At 39.0% G+C, this 16,561-nt stretch overlaps 1 protein-coding gene across 8 annotated transcripts in view; it reads left to right on the top strand.

Annotated features, from left to right (window-relative positions):
• LOC136886732 (serine/arginine repetitive matrix protein 1) overlaps positions 1-16,561 on the top strand; it is a 104,488-nt gene that overhangs the window by 60,406 nt on the left and 27,521 nt on the right. For all 8 annotated transcript variants that reach the window (XM_068230737.1, XM_068230743.1, XM_068230740.1 and 5 more), the window contains 3 exons: positions 3,004-3,239; positions 4,386-4,447; positions 12,144-12,202. In XM_068230737.1, the coding sequence (XP_068086838.1) occupies positions 3,004-3,239; positions 4,386-4,447; positions 12,144-12,202 (357 nt within the window). The remainder of the gene's footprint in view (positions 1-3,003; positions 3,240-4,385; positions 4,448-12,143; positions 12,203-16,561) is intronic.

The raw sequence follows: 16,561 nt of genomic DNA, 5'->3' as shown, positions 1-16,561 counted from the left end.
AATTGCCTTCTATCGAACCAGTTATTAATTTCACAAACATGTCTAATATAATCAGAAAGAATGCCTTCCGAAAGCTTACATACAATGCATATCAAACTTACTGGCCTATAATTTTCAGCTTTATGTCTATCACCCTTTCCTTTATACACAGGGGCTACTATAGCAACTCTCCATTCATCTGGTATAGCTCCTCCGACCAAATAAGTACTTCAGATATGGTACTATATCCCAACCCATTGCCTTTAGTATATCCCCAGAAATCTGATCAATTCCAGCCGCTTTTCTAATTTTCAACTTTTATATCTTATTGTAAATGGCATTGTTGTCATATGTAAATTTTATTACTTCTTTAGCCTTAGTCTCCTCCTCTATCTCGACATTATCCTTGTAACCAACAATCTTAACATACTGCTGACTGAATACTTCTGCCTTTTGAAGATCCTCACATACACACTCCCCTTGTTCATTAATTATTCCTGGAATGTCCTTCTTGGAACCTGTTTCTGCCTTAAAATACCTATACATACCCTTCCATTTTTTACTAAAATTAGTATGACTGCCAATTATGCTTGCCATCATGTTATCCTTAGCTGCCTTCTTTGCTAGATTCAATTTTCTAGTAAGTTCCTTCAATTTCTCCTTACTTCCATAGCCATTTCTAACTATTTCTTTCCAGTCTGCACCTCCTTCTTAGTCTCTTTATTTCTCTATTATAATAAGGTGGGTCTTTACCATTCCTTACCACCCTTAAAGGTACAAACCTGTTTTCGCATTCCTCAACAATTTCTTTAAACCCATCCCAGAGTCTGTTTACATTTTTATTTACCGTTTTCCACCGATCATAGTTACTTTTTAGAAACTGTCTCATGCCTGGTTTATCAGCCATATTGTACTGCCTAACAGTCCTACTTTTAAGACCTTCCTTTCTATCACATTTATTTTTAACTACCACAAAAACAGCTTCATGATCACTAATACCATCTGTTACTTCAGTTTCCCTATAGAGCTCATCTGGTTTTATCAGCACGACATCCAGGATATTTTTCCCTCTGGTTGGTTCCATCACTTTCTGAATCAGCTGTCCTTCCCATATTAACTTTTTTGCCATTTGTTGGTCATGCTTCCTGTCGTTCACATTTCCTTCCCAATTGACATCTGGCAAATTCAGATCTCCCGCTTCAATCACATTTCTTTCCATGTCGTTTCCCACATAGCTGACTATCCTATCAAATAATTCCGAATCCACGTCAGTGCTACCCTTTCCCGATCTGTACACTCCAAATATATCAAGTTGCCTATTATCTTTAGAAATGAGCCTTACACCTAGAATTTCATGTGTCTCATCTTTAACTTTTTCGTAGCTTACAAATTCTTCTTTCACCAGAATGAACACTCCTCCTCCCACCCTTCCTATCCTATCTCTACGATACACACTCCAGTGCCGTGAGAAAATTTCTGCATCCATTATATAATTTCTGAGCCATGATTCAACTCCTATTTCAATATCTGGTAAATATATATATCTATTAAATTACTTAATTCTATTCTTTTCCTTACAATACTTCTACAGTTCAACACTAACAATTTTATGTCATCCCTACTTGATTTCTAGTTCCATATCGAGCACAGTACTTGGAGATCATCACGTTGACTCCTTAGTATGAGGCCTGTCTTTAGAGGTGTCCCATTCCAACAGAAGGAATCTCACAAGGACAACATACATAGCAGATGAACAGTTAGTGGCACTGCAGAATTCTTGAGTGAGGTATCGCAGATGCCGTGCAATTTTCCCCTACCACCTTGTTCAATGTTCTACAGTCATTGTCGGTCAACAAACATTGCCTACCCAGGCGTGGTTCTCTCTTCCTGTTTTCACTTCACAATCACATCCCCGGCAGTGGACGTGGCAACATGAAAAGGGCAGAAATGTCCCTAATTTACTGCTTACTGATGTGGCAACCAATAACCACACCATGTTCAAAGTCATTAACCTTTGCTCCACCCATTCGGCAAGTATCTTGTACTTCTGAAGAACATTGGACCCTCAGCTGCCTTTTATATTAACAGTGGTGGTCGTAGTGACACTAGGCTCTAGTTTACGAGTACAGAGGAGTGAAAGAAAGTCAAATAATGATAGATTATAAATTCCACCTGTTCAATACATAAGAACATCGTGAACAGGTGGAAATTATAATATATTATTATTATTTGACTTTAAGTACATTTCAATACAGACCATAACATGAGATTTGTAACATGTAATACAGAGGAGTGTTTGAATACTTTTGATTGTGTATTTGAACCTTCGTGTAGTACTGTGGATGTAAAGTAGGGCCCACGAGAGTTGAAGTCTGACGTTTAGCGCCACCGGCGAGAAAAAGTTGACTAACGCTGCTCGAAAATGGCCTGTTGCTATGGCAACGATAACAGAGTTGCAACATTTTAGGCCGCTATCACCACGTGGGTTGGCTTGCTCTCAGTCACTTTTGTCATTCATATTCTGACTGATTTCTTTTCTCGATGAAGTATCGTCTTCCTATTGTGTTTATTATACCGTAGATTATTTTTTAATTGTACAGGTACCGTTAACAATCGGAGTTAAATAATAAAAAAACTATCAATGTGGGTAGTGTTGTTATATTCTGTGATTAACATGTGCATTTGTTGAGGTTATTGTCAGAAACTGATGATTTTGTTAGTGATTATGAAATCTTTTATATATATCGATAATGTCGTGTTCTGTCTTAAATGCTGGAATTATTAACACGAGCTTAGGAACCGGTTAAGGTAAACGAATTGTATTAGGCCTAGGCCTACATGTTTTATTAAACACTCAGCCTGTATGAAAGGGTGGTAGGCTGCAAATGGAGGTAACTATGACAACGCAGCGTACTTCGTAGTTACAGCGTTCGCCGCTCACCTGTCAGACTTCAACTCTCGTGGGCCCTACTATAGTTTTCACCTGGTGTGTTTGGTGAGACTATATGATCTCTCTGGTTACAGCTGTCTCCTTGAAAAGGGACTCTGAATCGTCGCCTGATGACCAAGAGACTGAGGTGAGATTACCATTGAATGCTGAAGCTCCTCGGAGGCCTCTTTCGCAATCCAGGCGAGAGAGTGAGTTAAGGAGCATTGTTTGCGAAGTGGCAGAGTCTTCAGCCGATGAAGAGGTCATGGTTGGAAAAGCAAGGATGGACCTGAGGGCAAAGCTAGTCCAGAATAGGACTAGGAAGCCAATGGTAATGTATAGATAGAAGAGAAACTTCTGCTTATATTTATACAATAAGTAGATTGCGCATGTTTAGGCACTCGAAGTAAATAAGTCCTCCTGATTTTGAGATAACTGATTTAAAGTCAATATTTACTGTGAAACTTCTTTTATATGTTTCACACTTATTTTTTTCACATTTATTCATTTTTTCCTGAGGTCCCAACAGAATGCCTGTTCATCCCATGTTAATTTATTTCGGATCTACATTTTACTATACTTCATTGTGAACTGAAGGCAAAGCCTTGTTGCTTCAACTGTTCTCCTCCTTCCTCTGCTGCTCTCTTCACTTCCTTGTAGTTCCTGTAGTTCAAGTGTACGATGTATGATTTTCTGGGTCTTCCTCTGCCTCACTTTCCCAGCTCTTTTCCGTAAACAAGTTCTATTTTCCTTCTCTCATCCTGTAATGAGTGTTCAATGACTCGTTCATCATTGCATGGCATAGGAAAATCTCCTTTTACACATATATTTGTCATTTCTACAATTCCATCAAATGGTGCAGAACCCATTGTGATGCAGTTTTTCTCATGCTAAGGTGTTCTTTCAGGATATGAAGTAGTCTTACGTGCGGTTCCTGGCTCTTGGGTTAACCTACAAACTGTCCGGGTTGAATCTGTTCCCAACAAGCTACACATCCTCATTATTGACCCCAGTCTATTTCTGCCCTTCTCAGTTTGCCCAAGTTGACTGATCTTAAAGAGTTGCAAATATGGTAAAATGTAAAGAAAAGTAGGAAGAAAAGAAAAAAATATATAATTATCCGCATTTGTCCTTTCCCCACATCCATGGTCATTTTTCTCTCTTCCCCCCCCCCCACCCCCCCAATAACTGTACCTGTAATTTTTCCCTGGAGTATTAGTAGGTGTCTATATATTCATGGGCTATCTTATTATATTTGACAGTTATTCAAACTACCAGTAATTTCCCTTGCGATATTAACAAAAGGTCTCTATACCCCTCGGGCTGTCTTATGTCCCAAACATACAAATTGTATGAATACTAGCCAAGCACATTTATACAACACATATTGATAAAGCATTTAATTTAGCTTCATTGAATGTAATATTTTTACTACTGATTAATAATGACACATTTTTTCTTTTTCTGTGCATTTCAGGCCGAGAGGTGGTACAGACCTACGAGAATTCTACAGTCTGCTCTAGAGGGCATATATGTAGGGTAAGTTAACTTCAGTTTGAACATTTTAACGTCAATGTGTACGATTGGTGTTTATTGGCAAATTATGGGAATGCAATGTACGTATTTCTGTTGTAATAGTTTACCAATGTGCATAATTTTGTTTCTGGATCAGCACCAAAGTTACTTTTTATCTGTACAGTATGATTTGTGTCCCACTATTGAAGTGGCGTTACATTCGGTGGTTTTTCTTTTCTGTGACAGTCACCAGTGTGGTTTGCTGTCCAGTAGGGATCTCGCCCTTATTTCCTATCAATGTTGGGGTTCATCAGGGTTCAGCACTGTCCTCTCTCTTATTTATCCTATGCATGGATATGGACCAAGTGAAGGAAGATATCACATCCAAAGGAATCAGTTGGGATGAAGTCTTGAAGGAGCAGTGGTACATGAGTAGATTAAAATGGAGAGCGCTCGTAAACCACACACAAAAAAATTATGATGATGGACATAGTCACAGCTGACATCCAGACGCCATATCCGTGGACCATCTTATATGATGATGTGTTTCTTGAGAGTCAGTCCCGAAGGAATCTGGAAAATCTCCTGCAAATTTGGAAAGACTAAAACTAAGTATGTGGAATTTGGATTGCAGACTGCTGATACTATTTGCATTGACGGGCAAGACCAAGTTAAAGCAAACTCTACCACTTTTCATGAGAGTTTAATCCTGATGTAAACAAATAGGCGGAGCACCTTGCCTTTGCACGTGGACAGAGGTGTAGTTGATTGGAGATGCAACCGTCGCACTCACTCGACTGTATGCGAGCTCGAAGAAAAGTAGTGCGTTGCATTAATTTTATTTCATTTTAGTTTATTACATTTAGAGAATTTGGAAGAGTGCATAATCAAATTAAAATATGGTTGTCTTATATACCGGTATATACATATCTTTTTTAAAATATAAAATATTAAATAACAAGAAATGAAGGCACAAGGCGTGGTGTAATACAGGAAGTCTTCTGGTAGTGAGGGAAAGTCCCAAGCTGTACAGTGTGGAGATTTGGTGTTGCATCTTGCAGCAGCAGTCAGTGAGTCAGTATTCATAGTGAGAGAAATGGAGCAAGAGGTAGGATCATCGCGTGTAGTGAAGCACAAAAGGGGAAAAGCACTTAGAAGTGACCATAGGCAGTGCATTTTGAATGTGTTCAGTAAACTAAATGAACAGAATCCAGGTTTAGTCGTTTATTCAGAAGTTCAGATCTTCACTTTGTTGTCGTATGCGATGCGCAGCCTTGTACATCCAAACAAGAGATGTTGACGGGGTGGTCAGTACTTCACGCTCAGCTAATCGCAACTCTTTCCTTGGCGGAACCGTGTACATACTCTTGTGAAAAAAATATAATTTAAATATCTTGGATCACTCATCACCTAACCACACTCGGAAGAACTGAACTGGGACATTGATGACGATGACTCATCACCTCGGACAAATAGACATTACCAGACACCCAAGCACGAGTAAATGCTACGTGGCTGAAGTTGCCTCAAGTCACTGGCGTGTTATGTGAAAAGAAAATTCCTACCCGCCTGAAAGGAAAAGTCTACAAATCCATGGTCCAACCAGTTGCACTGTATGGGTCGGAATGCTGGCCTATAACTAAGAAGCATGAGCAGGTTCTACTTGGTACGGAGATGAAAATGTTACGTTGGTCACTGGGTCTTACAAGATTGGACCATGTCAGAAATAAAGTCGTCCGAAGGCGATTGTGAGTAGCTCCTATCCCAGAGAAGATGCGAGAAGTACGAGTTAGATGGTATGGTTATGTTGTCCGAAGTCCTGTAGACTCAGTGATGCCTACAGCCCTCTAATTTGATCCTGAGGGTCTCGATCTCGAGATCGTCCCAAGAAGCGATGGTTCGACTGCATCAAGGAAGACATCCATCTTGTAGGCATCACTGAAGCTGACACCCTTGACCGCAGGAAGTGGAGGATGGCATATTTAAAATTAGACCCTGCACCAATGCAGGACTAAATGCTAGGAAAGAAGAAGAATTGACTTAAATGCCAAATTAAATTTATTCCTATATAAGGAATGATTGTACATATTTTTCAACATTTTCAATACTTCACAATTTTTACTTATTAAAAATTACAAATTGTAGGACATATTTCAGTCATTCTTTCGAGCTTCCTCATCTACAAATGTATACAAAATATAACATTCACTTTAAAACACGTTAAAATTAAGATAAACAAGTTATTACAGGTCAACAAAATGATGTGTCGTTATTATGAAAACACTTGTTTGGGTTCTAGTAAATTATTTGTAAGAATAAATTGATGCGTACATGTTGTTTTACAAGTTGTTAACATAGACTGTCATATATTGGAAGTACATTTAAAACATATAATTTTTCTTTGGAAATTGTTATGGATATTGATATCTTCTTTGTGATGTTGAGACTAGATTTATTAGGTATACTGAAAGACTGTGGTTTTTTTCCTTGTTAATTTCATTATAAGTTAATTTGTCGTTATCATAACACGTTCTTGAAGTCCAGTGAGTTCTTAATCCTACGAGTGCCATGCAGTATAATCTGTAGTGCCAGGCGAATAATGTAGAAAAATACTTGTTGGAATAATAATTTTAGTCACATACAGTAACCCTTTCAGACCTGAAAGAAAACTGGAGGTGTGAATTTTTGTTTGTACGTCAAGAACTGACTAAAATGCTCCTCAGTACACACATTAATAGTTTATTTTACAAAATAAAAACTAACATCCGAAAAACAGGACCCACACAATTGTGCGTATCAAAATTCAAAACCTCGTTGTATCACGTACGATGGTGTAGCTTCAAAATTTACGTTCACTAACCAATGTACACACTTCATTGAATATATTCCGGTATTCAGTAAAGCTTCTAGATTAATATAAACGCAGTAAATAAATACTTACTTTCGGCACTACTGCTTCCTGCCATCTCGCCGATCAACTGTGCTTTTTAAATTCCTCTTCCTTCGCCCTGGCGGTCAAGCGCATACTAAAATCAATTGAAATACACGCCACGTGTCCTGCACAATCACTGCAGTCCGGTGTAGCGCCAAAAAAACATCAAATACGGTCAGGGATAACTAAAATACGAACCCGCACAATTGTGCGTACTCGGTCTGAAAGGGGTAACGGGCACATTTTTATGAATGACACAACATTTTAAAGAGGAAGGTTTGTGCATTATTTGCAACTTCAATACAAGATATATATTTCAAAACATTTTGACAGAAGTCTTCTTTTTAAATTTATTTGTTATTTTTAGATTCAATGTTTGAGGTGTTTTTGTGAAAAAATTGCCTAGTTAGTAAATACTTTTGGAATATATAGTTTGTTGAAAATATCATGAACTCTCACTATGTTTCAGGCTTCCAAGTCTGTACCTGTGTCCTGAACACTGAAGAACATTCGAATTGAAGACTACATAGAAATTCAACAATTTTTAGGTCCCTAGCCTTTAGTCACACGTCTTGTTCGGTCTGTGATAGTGCTCTAATTGACTCCAACACTTCTCATGGATTCCAACATTGCACCCCGGGAACCAGTGTGATGATCTTCCCCTCTTTTTTGTTGGACCACATACTGCACACATTCGCTCTTGACGTGCAGGCAATTTCACATAGTAATGGCTGCTGTCTCCAGACAGTCCAGGTGATGGCTTCAGAGGAATATTAGGCCTAGCTGGGGTTGGTTTCTTTGCCAGTGTCTCCACTACTTCAACAATGTAGTCGTGACAGTTCATTTGGAGGCAGATGTCAGTGTTGTCACAGTAGGCAATGTACGAATTTAGCATTGTCATGTCAAGCAAATTTTGAAGGATTTTTCTCCATTATCTCCTTGTAGCATGTTTTGCAGCAACATGATGCAGCTTCTGGTCCTTCAGGTCTACTCCATGTGTTTATTGTAGTGTTTGGCAGTATGGAATGGTTTGGATACCTCCTTACCATTTTTTGCCTTCACCAACACAGTTTCAGCATGAGATGCAGTGGAAAGGCTATATGCAGGCTTCTCTTCGAATCCACAAGCTAGCACCTCTCCCTTTCTATAATAGAGGACATCACCAGCTTGCATCATGAGCTCTTTAGGAAGGCCCTTAGAATTTGCTCGAACTGTTCCCATGAGCATGACCCCTTTCTGATGGCGAACATCTGCCAACTGACACTTTGTATAGAAATTGTCAGTAAACAAATGGTACCCCTTATTATATAGGTTGCATTTACCAACAATTTCAGTTACTACTTTCTGTGCCATGCCATTTGGGTCACCGGAGGCAAAAAAAAAAGTACTTGCCATTGTATAGCTCAGTATGCAACTCATATCCAGTTTTGCTTTCACACAGTTCAAACTTTTTGATGCCAAATCGAGCATGTTTCTTGTTTGGCATGTACTGTATGAAAGCAACTCTATTTTTCATTCCAATCAAGGATTCATCTAGTGAGACTTCCTGTGCAGGAATATGCAATTTCTTCCACAAAGAATTTACGAAGTCTAGCAATGTTCTCACCTTGTGCCAAGAATCATACCCAGGTTCATGCCTTGGAACTACTGTGGCATTTGAATTCAAATGTACCACTCTGTTAATTAATTGGAAGTCATTCCTGGACATTGCATTTGAAAAGAATGGCATATACTGGGAAAATCTAGTGTCCCAGTGTTTTTCATCCTTTTTGGGATTTAAACTCATATTCAGAGTAATGCCTAACCACTTTTTTTTAGTTTTTCCTTATCTACATATTTGAACATTTTCAGTCTACTGTGGGGATGTGTCTCCAGATAATCCGAATGCTGTTCTAACAATTCAGCAGCATGATGATTTGTTTCACTAGCTATCATCCCCCATGTTCTTCAGGAGAAAAGAGATCAAGATAAGACATAGCATTTGAATTTCTGGGGATGTTAGCTTGGAAGCCAGTTTTTCTTGGCATGAAATCGATACAATTTTTTACAGGCTCTGGTCCGCTAACTTTCTGCCATGTGACATCTGAATGACTGATTGTATCACTGATGGGATCAATTGGATTACAATTAATAATACGATTGAGGCGTACCTGCAGTGGTATATCATCATCATCATCATCATCAGGGTGTTCAAATGTTTGGTCATCCCTAAATCCACTTCCTTGGGCATCCCTAGAATCATGTATGCTGTTATCATCTTCAGAATCACTGCTATTAATTTCAGCATCTTGCACATCACTAAAATCACTCATCTTCCAATAAACTACTTATTCTCTCAAGATCTCCAATGTTTTCAATTTGGTTAGCCATATCTGTTTAACAATGACCACATGGCCCATGCATCTTCAGCGAGTAAATACAACAGAAATACATATCCTATTAGAGTACCAACTTAACCAAACACAGTCACGAAACTTCCTCGTCATCGTCTGCTTCCAAGAATTGCGAAAAGATGTCGTTATATGTCTGAAAACACGCACGTTGTCAGTCGATATTTTCTGCCCTGGCACTACAAAGCAAACGGAAGAGTCAAAAAAATTGACTCTTGGCACTTGTGGGATTTAAGTTGTTAAACAAAGCTTAACTTCAATGTTGTGGTAAAAAGTAAGCATATCTTGAATCAACTTACTTTTAAAACGAAAAATGCTTTCACTGTCTGCTGGATGTTGTTTGGTATCCAGTTAAACAAACTTGGTGTCAGCATGTAAATGATTTGCTGTTGATATAATTATGTCGTTCTACAGGTATTCTTTTCTTGACTTGATATCTCATTGGAACGGAAACATGCCTCTCACTGACTTGGCAGTTTTTAGAGCAATGTTATAAATTTGTGCATCTTCCCCTCCAAGATTTTTAATCTAAACCTGTGTCCCAAGTACAGTTGCAGTGATGTAGAATGAATATGTAATGATGACCTACAGTGTAGGTTACACATGTTATTCAGGCTGTTAATGCAGAAAATAGACTGATACAACTTGTGAGATTTTCTCATTGCCAGTAATCTACCTGCCGGTGTGAGTTGCTTAGACAGTTGAGGTGCTGGCCTTCTGACCCCAACTTGGCAGGTTCAATCCTGGCTCACTCTGGTGGTATTTGAACGTGCTCTAATACAGCAGCCTCGTGTCAGATTTAGTGCCATGTAAAAGAATTCCTGTGCGACTAAATTCCAGCACCTTGGCATCTCTGACAATCATCAAAGTAGTTACTACCGAGCTCGATAGCTGCAGTCGCTTAAGTGCGGCCAGTATCCAGTATTCGGGAGATACTAGGTTCGAACCCCACTGTCGGCTGCCCTGAAGATGGTTTTCCGTGGTTTCCCATTTTCACACCAGGCAAATGCCGGGGCTGTACCTTAATTAAGGCCATGGCCGCTTCCTTCCCACTCCTAGCCCTTTCCTGTCCCATTGTCGCCATGAGACCTCTCTGTGTCGGTGCAACGTAAAGCAAAAAAAAAAAAAAGTAGTTACTGGACGTAAAGCCAATTAACATTTTTAGTAATCTTCCTTGTTCTGGAGGGAACTTTTTGTACTGAAACAAGAATCTAACAGTGGCAATTGAGACATCGTATATAATTCAGCTGACACTGGGCAGACTAATTCTATGCAGTTCTAAGATATCGTCTTGGATTTCTCCTTTTGTGTAATAATGCAGGACAGTTAGAATTCTGTTTTCTATAGAAGCATGCTTGTATAAGATAAGGGCACACAAGTTCTATCAGATCTGTTTTATTGGCGTTGGTAAAATTATACCTATTCTTGAATCGAGCGAGTTGGCCGTGTGGTTAGGGGCGCGCAGCTGTGAGCTTGCATTCGGGAGATAGTGGGTTCGAACCCCACCTTCGGGAGCCCTGAAGATGATTTTCCATGGTTTCCCATTTTCACACCAGGCTGTACCTTATGGTTGCTTCCTTCCCACTCCTAGCCCTTTCCTATACCACCGTCAGTGTGATGTAAAGCAAATTGTAAAAAAGAAACCTATTCTTGAAATTAATAGCATCATATTTCAGGTACATAATCAGTCATATTCTAAAGTTTTCACATCTTCCGTATTTTGTGCACTAATTCAACTTCACGTACGACCTCCATGAAAACTGAAGCTAGTCCTCGGCTAAACTACCTCTGTACCGAGACTAAAGTTAGCCCACACTAAGATCATCCTTGGATTTACGATATAAAATTGTCTCTGGATAAGAAAAACGTCGGTCTTTTCTTTTCCCATAGCTTGTACTGCCCTAGTCCAGGCTTATCTTTTTTTTTTTTTTTAATACTGTCGCATCACTGCAGATAGGTCTTATGACGACGTTGGTATAGGAAAGGGCTAGGAGTGGGAAGGAAACGAACATGACCTTAATTGAGGTACAGCCTTGTGTGAAAATGGGAAACCACAGAAAACCATCTTCAGGGCTGCCGAGTGCGGGCTTGAACCTTCTATCTCCTGAATGCAAGGTCACAACTGTGGGCCCCTAACCACATGTCCAACTCGCTCGGTTCCAGACTAATTGCAGGTATGAACAGCATACCGTATTTTTCATTTACTTCTCGCATCACAGTTGTATTGACTTGTTCTATCCCATCTGATTCAGTCGCCTCTCTAATCTTGCGTTTTTTCTCATTGCTCAGATTAGATGCTTATTTTGTAGTTTCCATTTCTATAAACTTAGCATTCTTGTCGATGATACCCATGATATTGTTCATTCCTTTGAAATGCTTTTTATTTATCCCATTGCAGAGTGAAGGGATCTGAGGATGGGGAACGATTGAGCATGAAGAAAGCTCGGCCATCTCAAGGTGAGTCTAGAATGTTATGTGATGCCCATCAGCGGACCTGAGTGAGAACAGTTGACACATGTTTACAGATTTCATGAGACCTGCATTAATCCTTTCTGTATATTTCTGTATTGTATTTTATTCCTCTTACTAGAGGTCTGCATTGAATTTTTTTTTTTTTTTTCCCCAAAAGCCGTTTCTTTGCTTCAGGTATTACCGTATTTACACGAGTAATCCCGCATATTTAAAAAAAAAATTGAGGCACGAAATTGGGGTGCGGGTTTTATTTGCGTCAAGGTTGCCAACATGCTCCTGGTTCGCCTAGTTTTTGATGCTGAGTGTACAATTATGCTTTGTGCAACCGTAGATGGAAGAAAACTGTCCCCGTATGTCATATTTAAACGGAAAACAATTCAGACTTTTAATTCTAAACTGACTTAATTTTTTTTAAATAGTACCGTTTTTTATAGGATAATTTAAATTCAGAATTTATCCACGTCACGATAGAATGCGTCTTCCGGAATGTGCAGGGGTAGCTTTCCGCACTTTCCCTCACTTTGGTATGCCTATAGTGTGTTTCGTAATTGAAAATAGAGTGAAATCTTAATTCTTTTGTATTCAGCGTTTTAAGGAACGCCACAATATCACATAGCAGGCAGTACGCGGAAAAGCAGAATCCGCAAAAACTGGCGAGGGTTGGCGTTTCTGGATTACAAGATGGCTGTTAAATCAAAATCACGTAATTGGAAGTCCGATTTCTGTATTACAAGGACTTCGAATTAATGAGGTTTTTCTGTATCACAAAACAAACATAAGATTTTGCCAGTGTGTCTATTTCAAGTGTTTACATTGCACGGAAAGAATTATCCACCACTGGTCGTGTTACTGTCCAGTAAAAAGAGACCACATGTGAGAAGTGTTTTAGGCCCGTATTCACCAACGTCGGTAACTTTTGCTGTTATCTTAGATTTTCAAAACTCGGATATGTCATTATCTCGGAAAACGCTCACTTTCGTATTCGCCACAGAATTTATTATCTCGGTTTACCAAAACTAAGTTTTTGTTTCAATCTGAGTTTGAACCGCAAATTTTTCATACTGGCATACAGAAAACAAATGACTATGTGCTCCCACCACTATCGAATTGTAAAAAAGTTTTGCGTAAATTATGTCCGCTGTTGAGCAGAAATGAACAAAGAAACCTAATATGATTTTCCAAGAGAGTGAATTGTTATTGAACTTGGTGGCAGAAAGCATTATCAAAGGGAATAAGAAAACCAGTTATAGCCTACACGTTGTACGTCACTCAAAAAATAAGACAGTATTCCTTAATTCTTCATTAAAAGTCACCCAGTCGTGTACCGTACAAGATATTAGCTATAATTGAGAGTTCATTTTAGGCCTATCTATGTGTTGGGAATTCCAGGTTTAGTTCGGAAGCTTTAGATAACCTAAAATGTGTCTGAAAATCTGAGTCGTCATAGTCCTGGAAATATGTCGCACGTTCTTTTATCCATCTAGGACGTTTAATAATTGCATAATCTTGATCATATTACTCGCTGTGATTTTTTCTTTCAATTAGATATTCCAGCCACCTACAGGCTGCCATCTTGGAAGGCTATTATCTTAGATTTTCCATTTTACCAGTCAACCAATTTCCGGTAAAATTTTAAACAAAGATAATACCCGTTATCCGAGATAATGTTGTTGGTGAATACAAACTTAACTGTTGTCTGACTTTACATAGCTTTAATCTGAGATAAAAGCATTTACTCGCGTTGCTGAATACGGGCCGTAGACGTGGAGTGTGATGAACTTTTAAGTAATTTAGGAGAGGGTTCTAGTGAGGCAAGAGACAACGAATCTCCCCATATACAGGAAATCAAGCCTATTGCAATTTCAGATTAATGAAATACCTGTCACGTAAGTAAGCCTACTTGCTCATTTCCATGGAAAATATATTTCATAGCAGTGATATTTCCGTAAAGACCGCGTGTACGTCACAGAGTGATACAAAATATTTGTTTATGCCTACGTTACTTTTTCGATGGAAGGAATTTTAGTTCACCTAATTTTTTTTCAAAACGAACCTTCCTAAAACAAGGATGTGGGGATTATTCGGGTAAGTACGGTATTTTTGTTGTGAAATAATCATACGGCCTTCTGAAGTGGTGCCATCTAGGCAACATGCAGACCAATTTCAACATTCGAATTTTGCGGCTGCGTAGTACTGAAAGTGAATTTTTTCTGGACGATTCCTATGGCTAGATAAATTTAATTCTGTTGGGCGACACCGAGTGCCGAGTTTTATGCGAGGGCTGTAAATAAAGTTGTGGCGATATTGATAGAATGCAATATTTAATGAACTAACAGGTACAATTGCATTCCTCCAGTGTAGTCACTCGCAAAGTCTTTTACATTTTGCCAAATGTCAGAAAGCTATTGGGGACCGTTGGCAAGGCATTCTCTGTTGATGACAGTGACGGAGCGCCCTACTGTGCGGAGTACAGATGCCGCACCAGGAAATCAGCGGCCTCGGAGAGGTTCCTTCGACTTCAGAAACAGGTTGAAGTCGCAAGGACTCGCGTCTGGTGAGTACGGAGGGTTGTTCCAAGACCTCATTCCGACCCACATGAAACTCCTTGACCCAACGTGCAACCGTCCTATATGGTAATGAATTATCACCTCGGGATTCACATAATCCTCTATAACATTCTGATGCGTTTTTACCACTGCCAACCTCGATTTTAATCCAGAAATGCTGATCACCTTTTGAAAAACTGCCAACTGGATATCTGTCAAATGCACACTACTCATCTACAACAGCGCCACATGACCACTCCCATATCGTGTTTGTGCACGTCTACTCTCCTGAGTGTGTCTGGACTATGTTGCAACTATTTTATTTACAGCCTTCGTATGCCCAGGCAGATTCATAAAAAGCATATTTAAGAAGCCAGCCTTCATTGAACTTCTACGCATCATCCTTGACCAGCATTTTAAGATCTCTTATCAGAAGCAACTTTTCAACATAGTATAACGCATCTCTTGAACATTACCTTATTCATATCTGCCGCGTATTCCGGTTTTTCCGTAAAATGTACGGATTCGGAGTGTGTTTTACGGTTGTATGGATGAACGGCGTTATTGTACGGATTTTGAATATCCACGCTTGGTTTCGCTTTCTGCAGTCAAATAGGATTTGTTTGACTTTCGATAGGAGCTGGTAATACGAGATGCAGTGTTTGAAATTCGACCGGTAAATGTATCGATAATCACATTATTGATTAACACAGTGCTTTTGTCACTTGTTTGACCTCAACTGCTACTTCATTCACTGAGATGTTCCCAAACAAGTAGCAGGCTGTGACTTTGAAGAAAAGAAATCTGTGAAAAGTAGCAGGTTGTGAATTTATATATAACAATTTTAGTAACTGTGTCATGCTTTGTAGCAGCTGTAAAAGGTTTTGTCTGTCTGTGGGTGTGAGTAACATCGACGGTAGTTCTGAAACTCATGGAATTGTGTGACAAATTTGTAAGCGATTTAGTATCTTTAGTGTTGCTCGTAATGAGTTCAACTAAGAAACGATATTATCAGTCTTTTAGGAAAGCCTATTCTGCTTAATATCCTTGTGTTATACGATCACGGAAAGTGTTCCCAGTGTTAAGTGGAAACAATGAGCACTCATGAAGATGTAACTTGGTGCAAGTATTTAATTTCTGGGGTGATCATAACATAATATTTGACTTGTATTAGTATTTTCTAATCTCCCCCCTTGCCTCCTTTTTCATTATGTCTGAAGACTTTGCGACGCATGGGTGTGTTAAAAATTTTCCGCTTTAGGATCTTCCGGATTTCTCTTTTTGTAAGTTGGCAGGTATGTCTTATTTAATACATACAAAATTTAATATAACTTTAGCCACACCGCTGAGTAGCTCACACAGTTGTGGTGCTGGCCTACTGACCCCAACTTGGCAGATTCGTTCCTGGCTAAGTCCGGTGGTATTTGAAGGTGCTCAAATATTTCAGCCGTGTGTCGGTATATTTACTGGCACATAAAAGAACTCCTTTGGGACTAAATTCTGTTTCCTCGGTGTCTCTAAAAACTTTTTTTTTTAAGTAGTGGGACAAGAAGCCAATATTATTATTATTATTATTATTATTATTATGATTATTATTATTTAGCCACATGAACATCACATTGCAGAGCAATTTCTATTTGCACGTTTGTGCCCAGCGAGGTCAGAACTTTTGAACATAAACATGGGATGGTGTTCATCAAATAAACAAGGGAAGGAGACAAAGAACAATATTGATGATAGTCAACATGGCTGAATAAACTACAGCCATAGTAGTTCGGATAAGCACGCTTAGCACTCT

Source organism: Anabrus simplex, chromosome X (genome assembly GCF_040414725.1).
Source record: "Anabrus simplex isolate iqAnaSimp1 chromosome X, ASM4041472v1, whole genome shotgun sequence".
Lineage (NCBI taxonomy): Eukaryota > Metazoa > Arthropoda > Insecta > Orthoptera > Tettigoniidae > Anabrus > Anabrus simplex.
Note: the sequence above shows the minus strand (reverse complement) of the source record. Positions and strands in the feature narration are given on the sequence as shown.